Here is a 19,803-nt window from a genome sequence, read left to right as displayed (position 1 = left end):
TGACGAAACCCCAGCCGGGTTTCCCTTTAGTTCCTGGGTTCTGTGGTTCTAGTTGATCTCGCCTTCTCGCCTGGTAATTGAGGAGTGAGTTTATCCAAGGTTTGGCGCTGCCTCGCAGCTGAGCAACTCCAGTATCTTCACTCTTTTTGTTTTGTCTTTCAATGGCAGGGAGGCAAGATGACTTCTCTGCCCCAAGACTGGAACAGTTGAAGGAAATCAAAGGACAAGATGAGAACAACAAAGGTCTACAAACTTGTCATCCACAAGAAGGGCTTTGGGGGCAGTGGTCAGTATTCATTGGTTTTGGAGGGTTGTGCAACTTGGCCGAAGTTCTCATATGCCTTGAGAATTACACATCGACTCATGTTGTAGTAGAGGTTGGATAGGTAACTTCTTTGAGCAGCAACTGAGATACAGCAGCAAGGAGGATGGTAGGCCTTTACACAGGTTCTTTATTTTCATTTGCATTCAGACTTTTTTTTTTCTTGTGCCTGGGGTACATTCTACATCCCCAGCCCTATTATTTATTTATTTATTTATTTTTTGTGGCACTGGAGATGGAACCCAGGGGTATTCTACCTCCGAGCTACACCCCCAGCCCTAGTTTTTATTCTTTCTTTTCTTTTTTTTTTTTTTTTTTTTGTTGCGGGTCTGGGAATGGAACCCAGGGGCATTCTACCTCCGAGCTACAGCCCCTGCCCTATTTTTTTCTTTATTTTGAAACCGGGTCTCACTGAGTTGCAAAGAGCCTCATTAAGTAGCTGAGACTGTCGGTGAACTGCGATCCTCCGGTCTCAGCCTCCCTAATGCTGGGATTACAAGTGTGCGCCACCATGACCGGCTTTTATTCTGTTTTTGAAACGGTCTCACTAAATTCCTGAGGGACTCCGTAAGTAGCTGAGACTGTCCTGGAACTTGCCATCCTCCTGTCTCAGCCTCCTAAGAACTGGGATTACAAGTGTATGCCACCATGCCAGGCTTTGCATTTAGACTTTTAAGAAATGTTGTTAATCTTGCCAGTTTACTACTACTCTTCTTTTTTTTTTTTTTTTGGGGGGGGTGTTTTGTTTGTGTGTTGCTGAGGCCTTAACCCCGGGCCTTCTACCTCTGAGCTACACCCCAGTCCTATTTTATTTTTCCCTAAATTGTTGACAGCCTCACTAAGTTGCAGAGTCTGGCTATGAACCTGCGGTCCTCCTGTCTCAGCTTCCCAAGGACTACAATTACAGGCATGTGCCATCATGCCCAGATTCATTTGTTTAATTGTGTTGTTCATTAGAAATTTGCTGTTTTTGAAAAGTTCCAGCCTGCATTGCTTTAGCATATATAAACTAAAATAGTATTTCAGTTTTTATATTCTGTAAGAGAGCTTGCATAGATATGAATATCACGGGCACGCTCAAAGCATGAACCTTTACCTGGTTCTAGGCAAAGAAGAAGGGGCAGGATGCAGCATGTTACCTTGAACTAAGTGGAATCCACCTACCAGATTTGCTTCTAGCTTTCCCACGTGATCTTAGGCAAGCCTCTTGTTTATCTTATTTTCAAATTTAAATACAAAAGTGAAATGGGAAAACTAAACAAAATATGTGTGTGTGTGTGGTACTGGGGATAGAACCAAGGAGCATTCTACCTCCCAGCTACATCCTGAGCTCTTTTCATTTTTTATTTTATTTTACTTTGTGGTACAGGGAATTGAACTCGAGGCATTCTACCTCTGAGCTACACCCCCAAACCTTTTTTTTTTTTTTTTTTTTGCAGTACTGGGGATTGAACCCAGGGGCATTCTACCTCTGAGCTATATACCCCCAGCCCTATTTTTTATTCTTTATTTTGAAACACTTGCAAAGGGCCTCACTAAGTAGCTGAGCCTGTCCCAGAACCTGGATGCTAGAAACAGCCTCTCACTAAGTTACAGATGGCCTCACTAATTAGGTAATGTAGGCCACCAAGGATTCTCCTTTCTTAGCCTCCCATGTACTGGTAATGCTTGGCCTTTACTTTTTATTTTGAAACAGTATCTCACAATGTTGAGTGTGGTGGTACATACTTGTAATTCCAGCATTTGGGAGGCTGAGACAGGAGGATTGGGGTTTGTGGACAGCCTCAGCTACTACTTAGTGAGGCCCTTTGCAACTTAGTGAGACCTTGTTTCAAAATAAAGAATAAATAAAGCTGAGGGTGTAGCTGGAGGTAGAATGCCTCTGGGTTCTATCCTTAGTACTGCAAAAAGAAAAACAAAAAGCAGGGTCTCACAAAATTGCTGAGGCTGGCCTTAACTGCAATCCCTCTTCTCAGGCTCCTAAGTACTAGGACTACAGGAGTGTACCATGGTGCCTGGCATACTTTTTATACTTTTATTAGTATATGTGTACATATGTATTGCAGTACTGGAGATTGAAACCAGGGGCATTCTACCTCTAAGCCACACCTCCTTCCTTCCTTCCTTTCTTTCTCTCTTTTCTTTCTTTCATTCCTTTTTGAAACAAGATCTTGCTAAACTGCTGAGGCTGGCCTTGAGTTTGGGATGTTCCTGCCTTAGCCTTGAGTCACTGGGATTACAGGCAGGCACTGCCTGTCTGCCTATCATAGAATGTTTTGAGGCTTCAGTAAGATGATACATGTAAAGCATTTAGCAGAATACCAGGATCCTACTTAGTAAATGTAGCAATTATAATGACCAGGAAAAAGATATATTAGGTATGTCTGTATTTGACAGGCCATTTCTGTGAAAATGCACAGCCTATTGTTAACATTATACTTTGTATGCTTTTGATGTTTCTTAAAATTTAGTGGAGTAGAATAGACAAAAATTTTGGCACAGAGAATAACACAAGGATACAGTGTATGTAGTGAATATAATGTATACAAGTATATGTTTTCATGTATGAGAGACCAATGTAGCTAGGTGACATACCCCAGGCTACAATTACAACCAGTAAGTATTAGACATATATCTATGCTAAACATAAATACTATAAATATGGCAAGGCCCTTGTCTCTAAGAGGTTTTTAGTTTAACTAGACAAACATACAAAAAAGAAATAAAAAACTAAACAAAATACATACTCAGGGAACTTAATTCAGACTATGGAAGTTAAGAGGCTTCACAGCTGAGCTTGGTGGTACATGTTTGTAATCCCAGTACTTGGGAGGCTGAGACAGGAGGATTGTAGGTTCGTGGCCAGCCTCAGCAACTTGTGAGACCCTCTGTAATTTAGTGAGACCTTATTTTTCATGGTATTAGCATAATTAAAAGTGATATCTTGCCGGGCATGGTGGCGCACGCTTGTAATCCCTGCGCTTGGGAGGCAGAGACAGGAGGATCATGCAGGTTTGAAGGCAGCCGCGCGCGCTGGTTTAGGAGACCCTGTTTCCAAATTTTAAAAATGTAAAAAAAAAAAAAAGGTCTGGGAGTGTAGCCTGGAGGTAGAAGGGCTTCCAGGAACCCCAGTACCACCAAAAAAAAAAAAAAAAAAAAAAAGTGATACCTTGCTGGGTGTGTTGGCTCATGCTTGTAATCCCAGCATTTGGTAGGCTGGGACCGTAGGATTGCTGTTCATGGCCAACCTCAGCTACTTAGCGAGGCCCTTCGGAACTCTGAGACCATGTTTCAAAAATAAAAAGACTAAAAAAGTAGGGCTGGGGTATAGCTTGGAGGTACAGAGCCCCGGGTTTCCATCCCCAGTATCACAAAAAAAAAAAAAGTTTTATTTTAATTGGGTGTGGTGGCACACACTTGTAATCCCAGCATTTGGGAGGCTGAGACAGGAGGATTGAGGTTTGCAGATAGTCTCAGCTACTAAGTGAGACCCTCTGCAAACTTAGTGAGACCCTGTTTCAAAATTAAGTATAAAAAATAGGGCTAGGGGTGTAGCTAAGAGGTAGAATGCCTCTGGGTTCCATCCCCAGTACTGCCAAAAAAAAAAAAAAAAAAAGTGATATCTTTCTTCTCAAGTTAAAATCAGTAGTCATTTTGTCTTTGTGCTCCTGAGGATTTTTTTTTCCTCCTTTGATTCTGGGGATTGAAGCCAGGACTTCATGTATGCTAAGCACATGTTATAGCACTGAACTACATTCTCAGCCCCTATTCCCTGCAATTTTTTTTTTTTTTTTTTTTTGTGGTACTGGGAATGGAATCTAGGGGCATTCTACCTTTGAGCTACACCCAAGCCCTATTTTCTTAATTTTTATTTTGTTTTTGTTTGTTTTATTTGTTTTTTGGTACTGGGGATGGAACTTAGGGGCCTTCTACCTCCAAGCAACACTGCCAGCCCTATTTTTAATTCTTTATTTTGAAACAGGGTCTCACTGAGTTGCAAAGGGCTTCACTATATAGCTGAGGCTAGCTTCGAACCTGTGCAATCATCCTGTCTCAGCCTCCCGAATGTTGGGGTTACAAGCATGCACCACCATGCCTGGCTTTTAATTTTTATTTTGAAACAGGGTTTCACTGAATTGCAAAGGGCCTCACTAAGTAGCTGAGGCTGTCTGAACTGTGATCCTCCTGTCTCAGCCTCCCAAATGCTGGGATTAAAAGCATGCATGACCATGCCTAGCATGTATTTTTTCTTTTTTTACTGTACTGGGGATGGAACACAGGGATATTCTACCTCTGAGCTATACCCCTAGCCCTATTTTTTATTATTTATTTTGAAACAGGGTTTCACTGAGTTGCAGAGTGTCGCACTAAGTAGCTGAGGCTGTCCGCAAAGTGCGATCCTCTTGTCTCAGCCTCCCAAATGCTGCTGGTTTTTATTTTATTTTATTTTATTTTATTTTATTTTATTTTATTTTATTTTTGTTTGTGTGTGGTACTGGGGATGGAACCCAAGGGCCTTCTACCTCCTGGCTATACTCCCAGACCTATTTTATATTTTTATTTGGAAACAGGGTCTCTTAAACCAGTGGAGGCTGGCTTCGAACCTGCACAATCCTCCTGTCTCAGCCTCCCAAGCTCAGGGATTACAAGCGTGCGCCACCACGCCTGGCTTGCTGGCTTGTATTTTAAAGGTCTCTTTGAACTCTTATGTGAAGTGATACCTGAAATTATTTCCCAATCATATGTTCTCCAAAGTGCGGGGCACTTTATTTGACTTGTTTTTATTTATTTCTTTTTGTGGGGGAGGGCTGGGGATTGAATCTAGAAAAATTCTACCTCTGAGCCGTACCCCCAGCCTTATTTATTTATTTATTTTTATTATTTTTTTTATTTATTTATTTTTGCGGTACTGGGGATGGAACCCAGGGGCATTTGACCTCTGAGCTACACCCCCAGCCCTATTTTTTATTCTTTATTTTGAAACAGTCTCACTCATTTGCAAAGAGCCTCACTAAGTGGCTGAGGCTGTCTATGAACGGAGATTCTTCTGTCTCAGCCTCCCAAATGCTGGGATTACAAGTGTGCGCCACCACGCCCAGCTCCTCAGCCCTATTTTTTATTCTTCATTTTGAAATAGGGTCTCACTGAGTTGCAGAGTGCATCACTAAGTAGCTGAGGCTTTCTGTGAACCACAATTCTCCTGTCTCACCCTTACGAATGCTGGGATTATTAGTGTGTGCCACCACGGCTGGCTCCAGGTTTAATTTTTATTGTGAAATAGGGTCTCTCTGGGTTGCTGATAGTCTCATTAAATTGCTGAGGCTTTCCTTGAACCTGTGATCCTCCTGTCTCAGCTTCCCAAGTACAGTACTGGGATAATAGATGTGTCCTGTTTTGCTTGACTTTGGCTTTTTTTTTTTTTTTTTTTTTTTTTTGGTACTATTTATTTGGTACTAGGCATCCCATTTCCCAGGGATGGAACCCTGGGGGAATTCTACCTCTGAGCTACACAAGCCCTATTTTTATTTTATTTTATTTATTTTATTTTTTTGTGGTACTGGGGATTGATCCCAGAGGCATTCTGCCTCTGAGCTATATACCCCTGGCCCTATTTTTAATTCTTTATTTAGAAACAGGGTCTTACTAAGGAGCTGAGGCTGGCTGGGAACTTGTGATCCTCCTGTCTCAGCCTTCCAAGTACTGGAATTACTGGCATGCACCACCATGCCTGGCTCCCAGCTCTATTTTTTATTTTGAAACTGTGCCTTACTGAATTGTAGAGGGCCTCACTAAGTAGTTAGGCCACAAACCTGTGACCTTCCTATGTCAGCCTCCCAAGTACTAGGATGACAAGTATGTGCCACCATCCCTGGCTTTGGCTTGCCCTTTTTTTTTTTTTGGCTGTACTGGGGTTGGAACCCAGGGGCTTTCCACCTCCAAGCTATACCCCCAACCCTATTATTTAATTTATTTTGAGACAGGGTCTCACTAAGTTGCAAAGGGCCTCAATAAGTAGTTGAGGCTGTCTGCAAACTGCAGTCCTCTTGTCTCAGCCTCCCAAATGCTGAGATTACAATGTGTGCCACCACGCCTGGCTATGGTTTCCTTTTTATAACAAGTAAGAGGTGGTGAGCGTTAGGTAGAAGGACCCTGGAACTAATAACCAACTAGTAACCAGTCTTGGCTGGGCTTTACTAGCTATGTACCTTCCAGTAAGTCAGTTTCTTCCAGGTTATTATTTCCTCATTCCTGTTAGCTCCAAAGATTTACTGTGTGATATTAAGACAGTGTTTTGGGAGATTTTTTGAATGTTGCATAAATACTAGCGATTATATATATAATTTATTTGGAAACAGGGTCTAAGTTGCTGAGAGCCTCACTGAGTAGCTGAGGCTGGCTTCGAACCTGTGTGATCCTCCTGTCACAGCCTCCCAAGCACTGGGATTATAAACGGGCACCTCTAGGCCTGGCTGCAACCAGGCTGTTTTGATCGTGGTGTATGCCAGATCCGCAGCATTTGAGAGAGTAAAGGACCTTTCCAGAGGCTCAGTTCTCAGACACGGGGGGCTGTTTATTCCATGGGTGCAGTAGGGTAGCAGAAAGAGCATAGGTCTGGAGATTAAAGTCCCTGAGGCCTGTCTGGCTCAGCGCAGCATCTGGAATCTGATGCAGCTCCTTTAGTCATACTAAACCTCAATTCAAAGTGGAATCTCAGAAGCTAAAGGTTTAGCTCAGTGAGAAAATAGTTGCCCAGCATGAACGAGATCCTGGGTATAATTACTACTACCACAAAAATCCTGTTCAGTGTGGTGGCACAGTCCTGTAATCTTGGTAACTGCACAGGAGGACCATAAATTCCAGGTTATCCTAGGCAACTTAGTGAGACCCTGTCTGAAAAAAGATCTGGGGAGCTGGTTATGGTATGCATATTTGGAATCCCAGTACTTGGCAGGCTGAGAAAGAAGGGTTGCAGGTTCAGAATCAGTCTCAGCAACTTAGACAGGCCCTCAGTATCTTAGGGAGATTGTGTTTCCAGATAAAAAAATGAAAAGGGCTGGGGATGTAGCTCAAAGGTAGAGTGCCCCCTTGGTTTCAGTCCCCAGTACTACCCCGTCCAAAAAAAGTCTAAGGTCTAAGGATGCAGATGAGGGACAGTACTCGTCTCACTTGCGCACGGCCCTGGGTTCAAGCCCTAGTACTGTAAAAGCAGGCAAATACTTCTTCAGCCGGGTGTAGTGGTGCACACTTGTAATTCCAGCACTTGGGAGGCTGAGACAGGAGGATAGCGGTTCGTGGCCAGCCTCAGCTACTTTAGTGAGGCCCTTTGCAACTCAGTGAGGCCCTGTTTCAAAATAAAGAATAAAAAAGGGCTGAGGGTGGAGCTCGGAGGTAGAATTCTCTTGGGTTCAATCCCCAGTAACGCAAACAAACACACAAACAAATACTTCTCCCACAAAAACACACAAAATTAAAATGTAAACTTATTAACTTATTATTATAACAAAAATTACAAATAGAAAGAAGCCATACCTGGTGGCACATGCCTGTAATCTCAGTACAAGGGAGGCTAAGACAGGAAGATTATAGATTTGAGGCCAGCCTCAGCAATGTAGTGAACATAGTGAGAACCTATTTCACCCCAAAACAAAGGAATTGGGTGTAATTGGAAGGTAGAATGCCCTGGGCTCAGTCTCTAGTACCTCCCTTAGAAAACAAAAAGAATAAGAAATGGGATCTTAGTAGTGTGATAGGGTTATAATACCAGCCTAATGGGGTACATAGTGTACCTCGCAAATGAGTGTGTTTTCTGTTTGGTATTTTTACTTTGTGTGCTAGGGATTAAATCCAAATTCTCACGCCTGCTACCATGGAGCACACCCCAACCCTGTCTTTTACTTTATCAAATTGTCTTTCAGATGATGAGCTAGTCGTGAATCCGAAAGTGTTTCCTCACATCAAGCTTGGAGACATTGTGGAAATTGCTCACCCCAATGATGAATACAGGTGCGCATGTCATTAACGTCAAGGAAACTGGGCAGTAGGCTGCTTCAAAATGTTATTTTGTCCAAGGATCTTGAAGGGCAAGATAGATCTTTGCCTTTAAAAGTGCTCATGTGCTGGGCGTGGTGGCGCACGCTTGTAATCCCCGCGCCTGGGAGATTGAGACAGGAGGATCGCACAGGTTCGAAGCCAGCCTCAGCTACTTAGTGGGGCTCTCCACAACTTAGTGAGACCCTCTTTCCAAATAAAATATAAAATAGGTTTGGGAGTGTAGCCCAGAGGTAGAAAGCTTCTGGGTTCCACCCCCAGTACCACAAAAAAACACAAAAAAGAAGGTAAGTGCCACCAGCCCTCAGAACCTTCAGAGACTATCACACATTGATGTAATTATTTTAATTCTGAGGTACTGTCGTCTCCCCACGGGGTCACAAATAGCGTACCCCCCAGTACAGATAAATAAATAAAAGTGCTCATGTCTTTTGGATTGCGTGATACAGTCTCTCTCTCTCTTTAAAGTGGTCCAGAGTCCAGTGTGGTGGTACATACCTTTAATACTTGGGAGGCTGAGACAGGGAAGATTGCAGGTTTGAGGTCAGCCTTAGCAACTTAATGAGACCCTGTTTCAAAGTAAAAAACAGAATAGTGCTGGGGGTATAGAAGGAGGTAGAATTCTTTTGGATTAAACTGCTAGTACCAAAAGAAGTTTAAAAAATAGTTCAATCTTTCTGGTTTTTTTTTTTTTTATACTGGGGACTGAAACCAAAAGTATTCTATCTTTAAGCTACCCAACCCCACAGCCCTGTTTTTTTTTATTCTTTATTTAAAACAAGGTCTCACTAAGTTGTGGAGGGCCTCACTAAGTAGCTGAGGCTGGCCACAAACCCATATCCTCCTGTCTCAGCCTCCCAAGTACTAGAATTAGAACCGTGCACCACCATGCTGAGCTCATTCTTTTTGTTCTTAAAGTTGATATGACAACTCTGAGAAACTCTTGTACTTACCTATTTCCTTTTTTGCAAATACATAGTTTGTTTCTAAGGGGATTATCTTTTTGGTACTGGGGGGAAGGAGTTTGAATTTGGGGTCATTTTACTTTTGAGCTACACCTTCAGCCCTCTTATTTTTTATTGTTTTATCATGTATGTATGTATGTATGTATGTATGTATGTATGTATGTATGTATGTATTTTTACGGTTCTGGGGATGGAACCCAGAAGCATTCTACCTCTGAGCTGTACTTCACAACCTATTTTTAAATTCTTTTTATTTTTATTTTTAATTTTTTTGGTGGTACTGGGGTTCCTGGAAGCCCTTCTACCTCCGGGCTATACTCCCAGACCTATTTTTTTACATTTTTATTTGGAAACAGGGTCTCCTAAGCCAGTGTGTGTGGCTGGCTTCGAACCTGTGCGATCCTCTTGTCTCTGCCTCCCAAGCACGGGGATTACAAGCATGCGCCACCACGCCCGGCTCATTCTTTTTATTTTGAAACAGGGTCTCATTGAGTTGCAAAGGGCCTCACTAAGTAGAAACTGAGGCTGTCAGCGAACCTGTATCTTCTTGTCTCAACTCCCAAATACTGGGTTACAAGCGTGCACTACCTCACCCAGCTCTGTTTTATTTATTTTTATTTTTTTGCGGGTCTGAGGACATAACCTAGGGGCATTGGACCTCCGAGCTATACCCCCTCCCCTGGTTTTAAAATTTTTTATTTTGAAACAGGGTTTCACAAAGTTGCAGAAGGCCTCACTAAGTAGCTGAGCTGTCTGCAAACGGATCCTTCCGTCTCAGCCCCCCCCCCCCCCCCCAGCGTGTGCCACCACGCCTGACCTGGCTCTGTTTTTTAAATTTTGAAAAAGTTAGCTGGCCACTAACTTGCCGGCCACAAACCTGTGATCATCCTGTCTCAGCCTCCCAGGTACTGGGATTACAGGTGTGCGCAACCATGCCCAGCTCCCATTGTTGTGCTACATGTTGTATGTGTAAAGCAAGCTGTTTGCCTTTTGTGGACAGTGAAGAAAGCTGGGGAGTTATTGCATAGAGTCTTAAACATCTTTGTTGCTTTCTTTCCTAGTCCTTTGCTTTTGCAAGTCAAGTCACTTAAAGAAGATTTACAAAAAGGTAAGTATTGTATCACTCATCTTTGGGATTTTTATATTCATTGTTAAAGAAACTGTACCTTTTTTCATAAACTCTGGAAATGAGTACAGGTACTTTCTTTTCAAATTGTGTTTCCTCAAGCCAGATGTAGTGAAGCATGCTTGTCCATGTACGTGGGAGGCTGAGACAGGAGAATTACAGGTTCAAGGACAACCTCCGCAAATAGACTTTTAGCAACCTAGCAAGACCCTATTTCAAAAAATAAGGCTGGGGAGCTGGGTGTGGTGGCTCATGCTTGTAATCCCCGCGCTTGGGAGACAGAGACAGGAGGATCGCAGGTTCGTAGTCAGCCTCTCTGGCTTAAGAGACCCTGTTTCCAAATAAATAAAAACATATAAAATAGGTCTGGGAGTGTAGCCCGGAGGTAGAAGGGCTTCTACAAACCCCAGTACCACCAAAAAAAAAAAAAAAAAAAAAATGCTGGCGATATAGCTCGGAGGTAATGCCTCTGGGTTCAATCACCAGTACTCCAAAAAAAAAAAAAAAAAACAAGTAAATAAATAAATATTTTGTTCAATATTTAAAAAATGTCAAATACAGCTGGGCATGGTGGTGCATGTTGTAATCCTAGCATTTGGGAGGCTGAGACCAGAGGATTGCAGTTCGCAGACAGCCTCAGCTACTTAGTGGGCCCTCCACAACTGTTTCAAAATAAAGAATAAAAAATAGGGAAAGGGTTGCAGCTTGGAGGTTGAATGCCTCTGGGTTCCATCCCCAGACCTGCAAAAATAAATAAATAATAATAAAAATGTCAAATACATCCAGGAGTGGTGGTGCATGTTTGTAATCCTAGTTCTTGGCTGTCTGAGATCAGAGGATTGCAGATTCAGAGCCAGCCTCTGTAACTTAATGGGGCTTTCAGCAACTTAGTGAGACCCTGTTTCCAAATAAGATATAAAATCAAACTGGGGTATAGCTTGGAGATAGAGAAATAAATAAGCCAAATGTCCAAAAAAAAAGAAAAAAATCAAGTATCAGCCAGGCGTGGTGTATACTTGTAATCCCAGCTACTCAGGAGACTAACACAGGAAGATGGCACGGGAGGATTTTAAACTCCTGGCTAGTCTCAGCAATTTTGCAAGATCCTGTTTCAAAATAAAAGATAAAAAGGGTTTTCCCTGGACTCCATCCCCAGCGTCCCCCTACCCCCTACAAAGTCAGACATTGAAACTGCCAACAAATCTCATTTGTTAGCATCTTCAGCGCACTAAGGAAGCTATTTAGATTCAGAAGTTAAGTTGGTCTATTGACAGTTTTATACTTAACCCACCAAAAAAGCTGGTAAAGCATAGTTTCCTAAGTATTATATAATTAATTAGTTAATTTACTAATTTATTGATACTGATAGTTGAACCCAGGGGCATTCTGCTTCTGAGCTATATCCCCAACCCTTGTTTTTTTTTTGGGGGGGGGTACTGGGAATTGAACCCAGGTGCATTCTATCTGTGAGCTATACCTCCAGCCCTCTTTTACATTTAATTTTGAAACAGCGTGTCCCTGAATTGTTGAGGGCCTCTAAGTTGGTGAGGCTGGCCTCCAACCTGTGCTCTTGTGTTAGCCTCCTAAGTACAGGGATTTCAGAGGTCCATCACCATGACTGGCTTGTTTGTTTCCGAGATGGGGCTCTCTCTGTTGCCCAAGCTGGCCTCAAACTCCTGGGCTCAAGTGATCCTCCTGTTTCAGCTTCCTGAAAAGCTAAGACTATAGGCACATGTCACCATGGCCAGCTACTTACTTATTCTGGATCGAGAGCCTTTCTCTTTTCCTCTAATGGCTATGGGATGCAGTTCAAGAAACTGATGTGTTAATTAGGTGGAAATAAGCTAATTCCTTAAGTAGTACTTACCAGGAAAAAAAAAAAAAGCAGACTTCTTCATTAACCCTAAAGGGCTTTGATGTCAGCTGTTCATATTAGTCAGCATTTCTGTTTCATGAGAAAATACTATAGAAAACCTATGTACTGGGCTTGGGGTATAACTCAGTTATTTATTACTTTTTTTTTTTCTGGTACTGGGGATTGAACTCGGGGCCATTCTACCTCTGAGCTAAGAGGGCCCTTCATACTCTTAGGACTTCTTATTTATCAGGTTTGGGGGCTCATTGAAAACTACCACTCATACAAAGAGCCCTAATACCTGCTCTCTTTCTGAGTTTTTACAAGGATCTCTTTCTTTTTCTGAGTTTTTATAGGGTTTTGAATTCTTTTTTTTCAGTACTGGGGATGGAACCCAGGGGCATTCTACCTCCGAGGTATACCCCCAGCCCTATTTTCTATTTTTCTTCTTGAAACAGGGTCTCACTGAGTTGCAGAGGGCCTCACTCAGTAGTTGAGGCTGTTCAAACAGAGATCCTTCTGTCTCAGTCTCCCAAATGCTGCGATTACAAGTGTGCACCACCATGCCTGCCAGGGGTTTGGATTTGAAAAGGGTTTATCTTTTTTTCTCCTTTTGGTGCTAGGGATTAAACCCAGGGTCTTGAGCATGCTAAGAACCCTTCTCCCTTCCTTCCTTCCTTCCTTCCATCCATCCATCCTTCCTTCCTTCCTTCCTTCCTTAGGATTGAACCCAGGGACATTCTACCTCTGAGCTTCACCTCCAGCCCTATATTTTATTCTTTATTTTTTGTTTATTTATTTTTGTGCTGGGGATTGAACCCAGAGGCATTCTACTTCTGAGCTATATCCCCAGCCTTGTTTCTTATTCCTTATTTTGAAACAGGTCACACTAAGTGGTAGAGGGCCTCACTAAGTAGCTGTGGCTGGCCACAAACCTGCGCTCCTTCTGTCTTAGTCTCCTAAGTGCTGGGATTAAAAGCATGCGCCACCATGCCCAGCTAATCTTTATTTTGAAATAAGAGTCTCACTAAGTTGTGGAGGACTTCACTAGCTAAGGCTGTCTGCAAACCTGCGATTCTCCTGTCTGAGTTTCCCGAGTACGGGGATTATAAGCGTGTACCACCATACTTGGCAAGAACTCTTTCTAACTAAAGGTACACTTCCAGCCCAATGTTGGTTTTTAAGTATTTCCTTTTCAATCCAGGCGTGGTGGTGCACACTTGTAATCCCAGCATTCGGGAGGCTGAGACAGGAGGATCATGGTTCGCCGATGGCCTCAGCTACTTAGTGAGGCTCTTTGCAACTCACTGAGAACCTGTTTCAAAATAAAGAATAAAAAATAAGGCTGGGGGTGTAGCTCGGAGGTACAATGCCCCTGGATTCCAAATCCTCAGTACTGCCAAAAAAAAAAAAAAAAATTCCTTTTCTCTCTTCTCTCCCTTTCTGTCTTTTCTCTCTTCCTCCTCCTCTTTCACCACCATACCACCACCACCACCACCACCACCACCACCACCACCACCACCACCACCACCTCCTCCTCCTCCACCTCCTCCCACCACCACCACTTCTTTTGGTTCTGGGGATAAACAGAGACTCGGCATGCAAGGCACATGCTCTACCACTGAGTTATAACCACTGGCCAATGCTTTTTTTTGTTTGTTTAGTCTCAGGTGTCATTTCACCTCAAAAGCAGAGAACTGTTTAAATTTTAAACTCTTGCAAGACAGAGAACATGTCTTGTCCATTGCAAATGTATTGCCTGTTGAATATCTCTATAGGTTAGAATATGCTTACCTTTTTTTTTTTTTTTTTTTTTTTTTTTTTTTTTTTGCGGGTCTAGGGATGGAACCGAGGGGCATTTGACCTCCGAGCTTCACCCCCTGCTATAATTTTTTATTCTTTATTTTGAAACCAGGTCTTACTGAGTTACAGAGGGTCTCACTAAGTAGCCGAACCACAATCCTTCTGTCTCAGCCTTCCGAATGCTGGGATTACAAGCGTGCGCCACCACGCCCGGCTTATTCTTTATTTTGAAATGGCCTAAGCTGCGGAGAGCCTCATTAAGTAGCTGAGGCTGTCTGTGAACCATGATCCTTCTGTTTCAGCCTCCCAAGTACTGGGAATAAAAATGTATTTTCTGTGTGTGTGTGTGGTATTGGGGAATGGAACCCTGGGGCAGTCTACCTCCGAGCTATACCCCCTGCCCTATTTTTTTTTTTTTTTTTTTTGAAACAGGGTCTCATGAGTTGTAAACGGCCTCACTAAGTAGTCCACAAACCGTGATCCTCCCGTCTCAGCCTCCCAAATGCTAGAATTACAAATGTGTACCACCACGCCCAGCTGAAAATGTATTTTCTGATTGAGATTTTGTTCTGTTTTAGAAACTATTAGTGTGGACCAGACTGTGACTCAAGTGTTCCGGTTAAGACCATATCAGGATGTCTATGTGAATGTTGTAGACCCAAAGGTATGTCTTTATTTTGGAATTTAATATATTTTTGGAATGATCAGCACTCTTCCTCAAAGGTTAAATCATTAAGAAAATAATGAAGCCAGGTATGGTAATGCATGCTTGTAATTCCAGTACTTGTGAGGCCGAGACAGGAGGATCTCAGCTTTGTAGCCAGCCTCAGCTACTTAGTGAGAGCCTATTTCAAGCTAAAGAATAAAAAATAGGTTTCGGGATGTAGCTTGGAGGTAGAATACCTCTGGGTTCATTTCCTAGTAACACACACACACACACACACACACACACACACACACACACACACCTACCTAACTTTTTTTTTTTTACACTGGGGATTGAACCCAGGGGCATTCTTCTTAGCTATACCCTTAGGGCTATTTTTAGTCTTCAGTTTTAAACAGGGCCTCACTAAGTAGCCGAGGCTGTCTGTGAACCTGTGATCCTCTTGTCTCATCTTCCCATTTACTGGAATTACAGGTATGTGCCACTACACCCGGCTCATTTTTTTTTTTTTAAGTATAGTGCTATACTATTAAGTATGTGTGGGCATATATAGATCTTGTAGATTATAAGTGGGATGTAGACTGCGTTTCCCTACACCCCTTTTGAAGTTTATCCTAATAAGATTCTATATATGTACTTGGAAGGCTAAGACAGGAGAGTCACAAATTTGAGGCCAGCCTTGGCAATTTAGTGACATCTTACCTCAAAAGATAAAATTAGCCAGGCATGGTGGTACACTCCTATAATCCCAGTACTTGAGAGGCTGAGACAGGAGGATCATGGTTCTCAGACAGCTTCAGCTACTTAGTAAGGCGTTTTGCAACTTAAAAAGACCCTGTTTCAAAATAAAGAATAAAAGCGCCGGGCGTGATGGCGCACGCTTATAATCCCAGCATTCAGGAGGCTGAGGCAGGAGGATCTTGGTTTGTGGCCAGCTTCAGCTATGTAGTGAGACCCTGTTTCAAAGTAAAGAATAAAAAATAGGGCTGGGGGTATATCACGGAGGTAGAATGCCTCTGGGTTCCATCCCCAGATGCGCAAAAAAAAAAAAAAAAGAATAAAAAATCGGCCTGGGGAATGTATAGCTTGGAGGTAGAATGTCCCTGGATTCAATCTTCAATGCCTCAAAATAAAAATATAAAAGCTTAAAGTTTTATTTACTTATTTATTTATTTATTTATTTATTTTTTTTTTTGGTGGTACTGGGGTTCCTGGAAGCCCTTCTACCTCCGGGCTACACTCCCACGGGCTACACTCCCAGACCTATTTTTTAACTTTATGTGGAAACAGGGTCTCTTAAGCCAGCGAGGCTGGCTCCGAACCAGCGCGATCCTCCTGTCTCTGCCTCCCAAGCGCGGGGATTACAAGCGTGCGCCACCACGCCCGGCTACTTATTTATTTTTAATTTTTTTTTTTATTGGTGCATTGTAGTCATACTTTTTTTTTTTTTCCCCCTATCTCTGGGCTATCCTGCCAGACCTATTTTATATTTTATTTGGAAACAGGGTCTCACTAAGTTGCTGAGAGCCTCACTAAGAAGCTGAGCCTGGCTTTGAATCTGTGTGATCCTCCTGTCTCAGCCTCCCAAACGCGGGGATTACAAGCGTGCGCCACCACGCCTGGCTAAAAAAGCTTAAATTTTTTAATGTGTCCTCATTTTTTCTACATGGAATGATGTTAATAGTAGGTAAAAATTATTTTCCAGAACATATATGTACATATATACAGACACACATATATATGCACACACATATATACACAGACACACATATATGTGTGTGTGTGTATATGTATGTGTATATATTTATATATATATTTTTGTGTGTGTGTGTTTGATACTGGGGATGGAACCCAAGGGCTTTCTACCTCTGGGCTATACTCCCAGACCTATTTCTTATTTTATTTGGAAACAGGGTCTCACTAAGTTGCTGAGAGCTTCACTAAGTAACTGAGGCTGGCTTCGAACTTGCGTCATCCTCCTGTTTCAGCCTGCCAAGTGTTGGGATTACAAGCGTGCACCACCATGCCTGGCTTCAGAATATATTATTGACATTCTATAGGGAAATTAAGCTCATAGCACAATGATATATTTCTAACCAGTGGACTGGCCAACATAATGGAACCCCATCTTAAACAATTATAACAGGGCTACAAAACTCAGAAATAGTGCTCTGGTACTCTCTTCATTAAATATGATATAGTTTATGTAGGATCTGTTGTAGACTTATGTATACTTGAAAACCTTTTTTTTTTTTTTTTTTTTTTTGTGGTACTGGGGTGGAACCCAGAGGCTTTCTACCTCCGGGCTATACTCTTAGACCTATTTTATAATTTATTTGGAAACAGGGTCTCACTAAGTTGCTGAGAGCCTCACTAAGTAGCTGAGGCTGGCTTCGAACCAGCACGATCCTCCTGTCTCAGCCTCCCAAGTGCAGGGGTTACAAGCGTGCGCCACCACACCCAGCCTTGAAAACCTTTTTTTTATACTTATATTGACACAACTTAATTATATATCATAGCGAGATTTAAATACAAATATACATGCACTTACCACTTGGTTTATTCCTGAAAGTCGTCTTTATTTTGAAACAGGTTCTTTCTAGATGGCTGAGAGTCCTTGAACATGTAGTCCTCCTGTCTCAGGCTCCCAAGTACTGTGATTACAGGCAATATGTCATCACACTCAGCTCCAGAGTTCTTTTTGCAAAGAAGTATTTTTTTTCATGATAAGTGGGCATTATCTTTTTAAATTTTGTTTTATTTTTATGTGGATCATATTGAAAATGGCATACATTCACACAGTGAGGCATTATCTTTTGAGAATAAAGCATGAAAAAGTGATGCAGAGAGATATATGTTTATTTCTTTTAGGATGTGACCCTTGATCTAGTGGAATTAACTTTTAAGGACCAATACATTGGCCGTGGGGATATGTGGCGACTAAAGAAAAGTTTGGTAAGATGTGGTTTATTTATTCATTCATTCATTCACTCACTTATTCATTCATTCTGGAAATTGAACCCAGGAGCATTCTACCTCTGGCCTCCACCCCCAGCCCAATTTTGAAACAGAGTCTTGCTAGGTTGTTGAGAGTCTCACTACTTGTTGAGGCCACATTGAACCTGAGATCTTACTGTTTCAATCTCCCAAGTACTGGGATTATAGGCATGCACCACCATGCTTGTCTGGTAAGATATGATTTAGCTGGGCGTGGTGGCACACGCTTGTAATCCCAGTATTTGGGAGGCTGAGACAGGAGGTAGCTCTTAGTTTGTGTTCAGCTTCAGTTGCTTAGTGAGGCCCTTCGTAATTTAGACCCTATTTCTTTTCTTTTCTTTTCTTTTCTTTTTTTTTTTTTTTTTTGCGGTACTGGGGATGGAACCTAGGCATTCTACCTTTGAGCTACACTATCAGCCCTATTTTTTAGTCTTTTATTTTTTGAAACAGGGTCTCACTTAGTTGCTAAGTAGCTGAGGCTGTCCATGAACCACGATCCTTCAGTCTCTGCCTCCCGAATGCTGGGATTATAAGCATGCGCCACCATGCCCGGTTTAGAGACCCTATTTCAAAATGAAGAATAGGGCTGGAGGTGTAACTCAGAGGTAGATTGCCCCTGGGTTCTATCCCCAACACCACACACACACACACAAAAGATCTAGTAATAAGTATCAAATCATTTCTGATTACAGCATCTGCAGAGAGTTACTTCATATATCTTCATCTCTTCTCTTCTCTTTGTAGTTGTTTTGAACTCTGTTTTCATTTATATTATACATGTTTACTCTGCATTTTAGGTTTGAATGGGAAATTTTAGAACCTAGATCTTATGGCCTCTAGGTCAGGCTGCTTTTTGCTGTTCCCTTTCTCCCTTCCTTTCCTCATTTTCTTTTTCTTTCAATTAAACTGATGGCATTGTATGTGCTAGGTAAGAGGTTTACCACTGAGCTATTCTTGGAGTGAGTATGTATGTATGTATGTATGTATGTATTATTTTGTGGTACTAAGGATTGAATCCTGGGACCCTTTACCACTCACCTACATTCCCCCATCTCTTTTTTTAAATATTTATTTATTTATTGTGGTGGTATGGGGATGAAACCGAAGGGCATTCTACCTCCAAGCTACACCCCTAGCCCTGTTTTTCATTCTTTATTTTCAAACAGGCTCTCACTGAATTGCAAAGGGCCTCACCTAAGGAGTAGCTGAGGCTGCCCACGAACCGTGATCCTCTGGTCTCAGCTTCTCAAATGCTTAGATTAGAGGTGTGCACCACCGCACCTGACTTTCCACGTATACTTTAAGGAGAAAAAAATTTTTTGCTTATATTTTATTTGAATGGAGAGGTTTTCATTGCCTAAAATGAGATACACTGTGAGAATTTGGGCTAGGGTTCAGTCAGTGGTAGAGTGGCCCTGAGTTCAATCTCTAGCACTACCATAATTAGAAAAATAAAAAGAGAGAACAAAAGTGAGAAGTAATCTGTACTATGCTTAATTGAGTATATGAATGTAGATATCTGTGTAAACATAGGTGAAGATAACCTTGAGTAAAACTGACCATTTATTGTCCACCTGATCTTTTCTGTCTCTCATTTTTCTTTTTTTGTAGTACTGGGGATTAAAGCCAGGGTATTCTACCTCCGAATTACACCCTCAGTCCTACTTTTTTAATTTTTTTAAAGTGGTCCTAGGGATGGAACCCAGGGGCATTTCTACCTCCAAGCTACACCCCAGCACTATTTTTTATTATTTTACTTTGAATCAGGGTCTCACTGAGTTGTAAAGGGTCTCACTTAAGTAGCTAAGGCTGTCCGCAAACCGTGATCCTACCGTCTCAGCCTCCCAAATGCTAGGATTACTAGCATGCACCACCACGGGTCTAAGTTATGGAGGGCTTCACTAAGTAGTTGAGGCTGGCCACAAACTTGTGATCCTCCTTTCTTTGCCTCCCAAGCACTGAGATTATGAGTGTGTGAGACCATGCCGAGCTCTCACCTGGCATTTTCTATTACATACA

At 42.1% G+C, this 19,803-nt stretch overlaps 1 protein-coding gene across 11 annotated transcripts in view; it reads left to right on the top strand.

Moving 5' to 3' along the window:
• Positions 1-228: 228 nt before the first annotated feature.
• Positions 229-19,803, top strand: part of DEPDC5 (DEP domain containing 5, GATOR1 subcomplex subunit) — a gene marked incomplete at both ends in the record, with an annotated part of 155,196 nt that continues 135,621 nt past the window's right edge. For 10 of the 11 annotated variants that reach the window (XM_080717552.1, XM_080717560.1, XM_080717553.1 and 7 more), the window contains 5 exons: positions 229-286; positions 8,239-8,326; positions 10,398-10,444; positions 14,699-14,784; positions 17,659-17,742. In XM_080717552.1, coding sequence (XP_080573678.1) covers positions 229-286; positions 8,239-8,326; positions 10,398-10,444; positions 14,699-14,784; positions 17,659-17,742 — 363 coding nt within the window. The remainder of the gene's footprint in view (positions 287-8,238; positions 8,327-10,397; positions 10,445-14,698; positions 14,785-17,658; positions 17,743-19,803) is intronic. The other variant, XM_080717557.1, reaches the window with a different exon arrangement.

Source organism: Muscardinus avellanarius (genome assembly GCF_963383645.1).
Source record: "Muscardinus avellanarius genome assembly, chromosome: 21".
Lineage (NCBI taxonomy): Eukaryota > Metazoa > Chordata > Mammalia > Rodentia > Gliridae > Muscardinus > Muscardinus avellanarius.
Note: the sequence above shows the minus strand (reverse complement) of the source record. Positions and strands in the feature narration are given on the sequence as shown.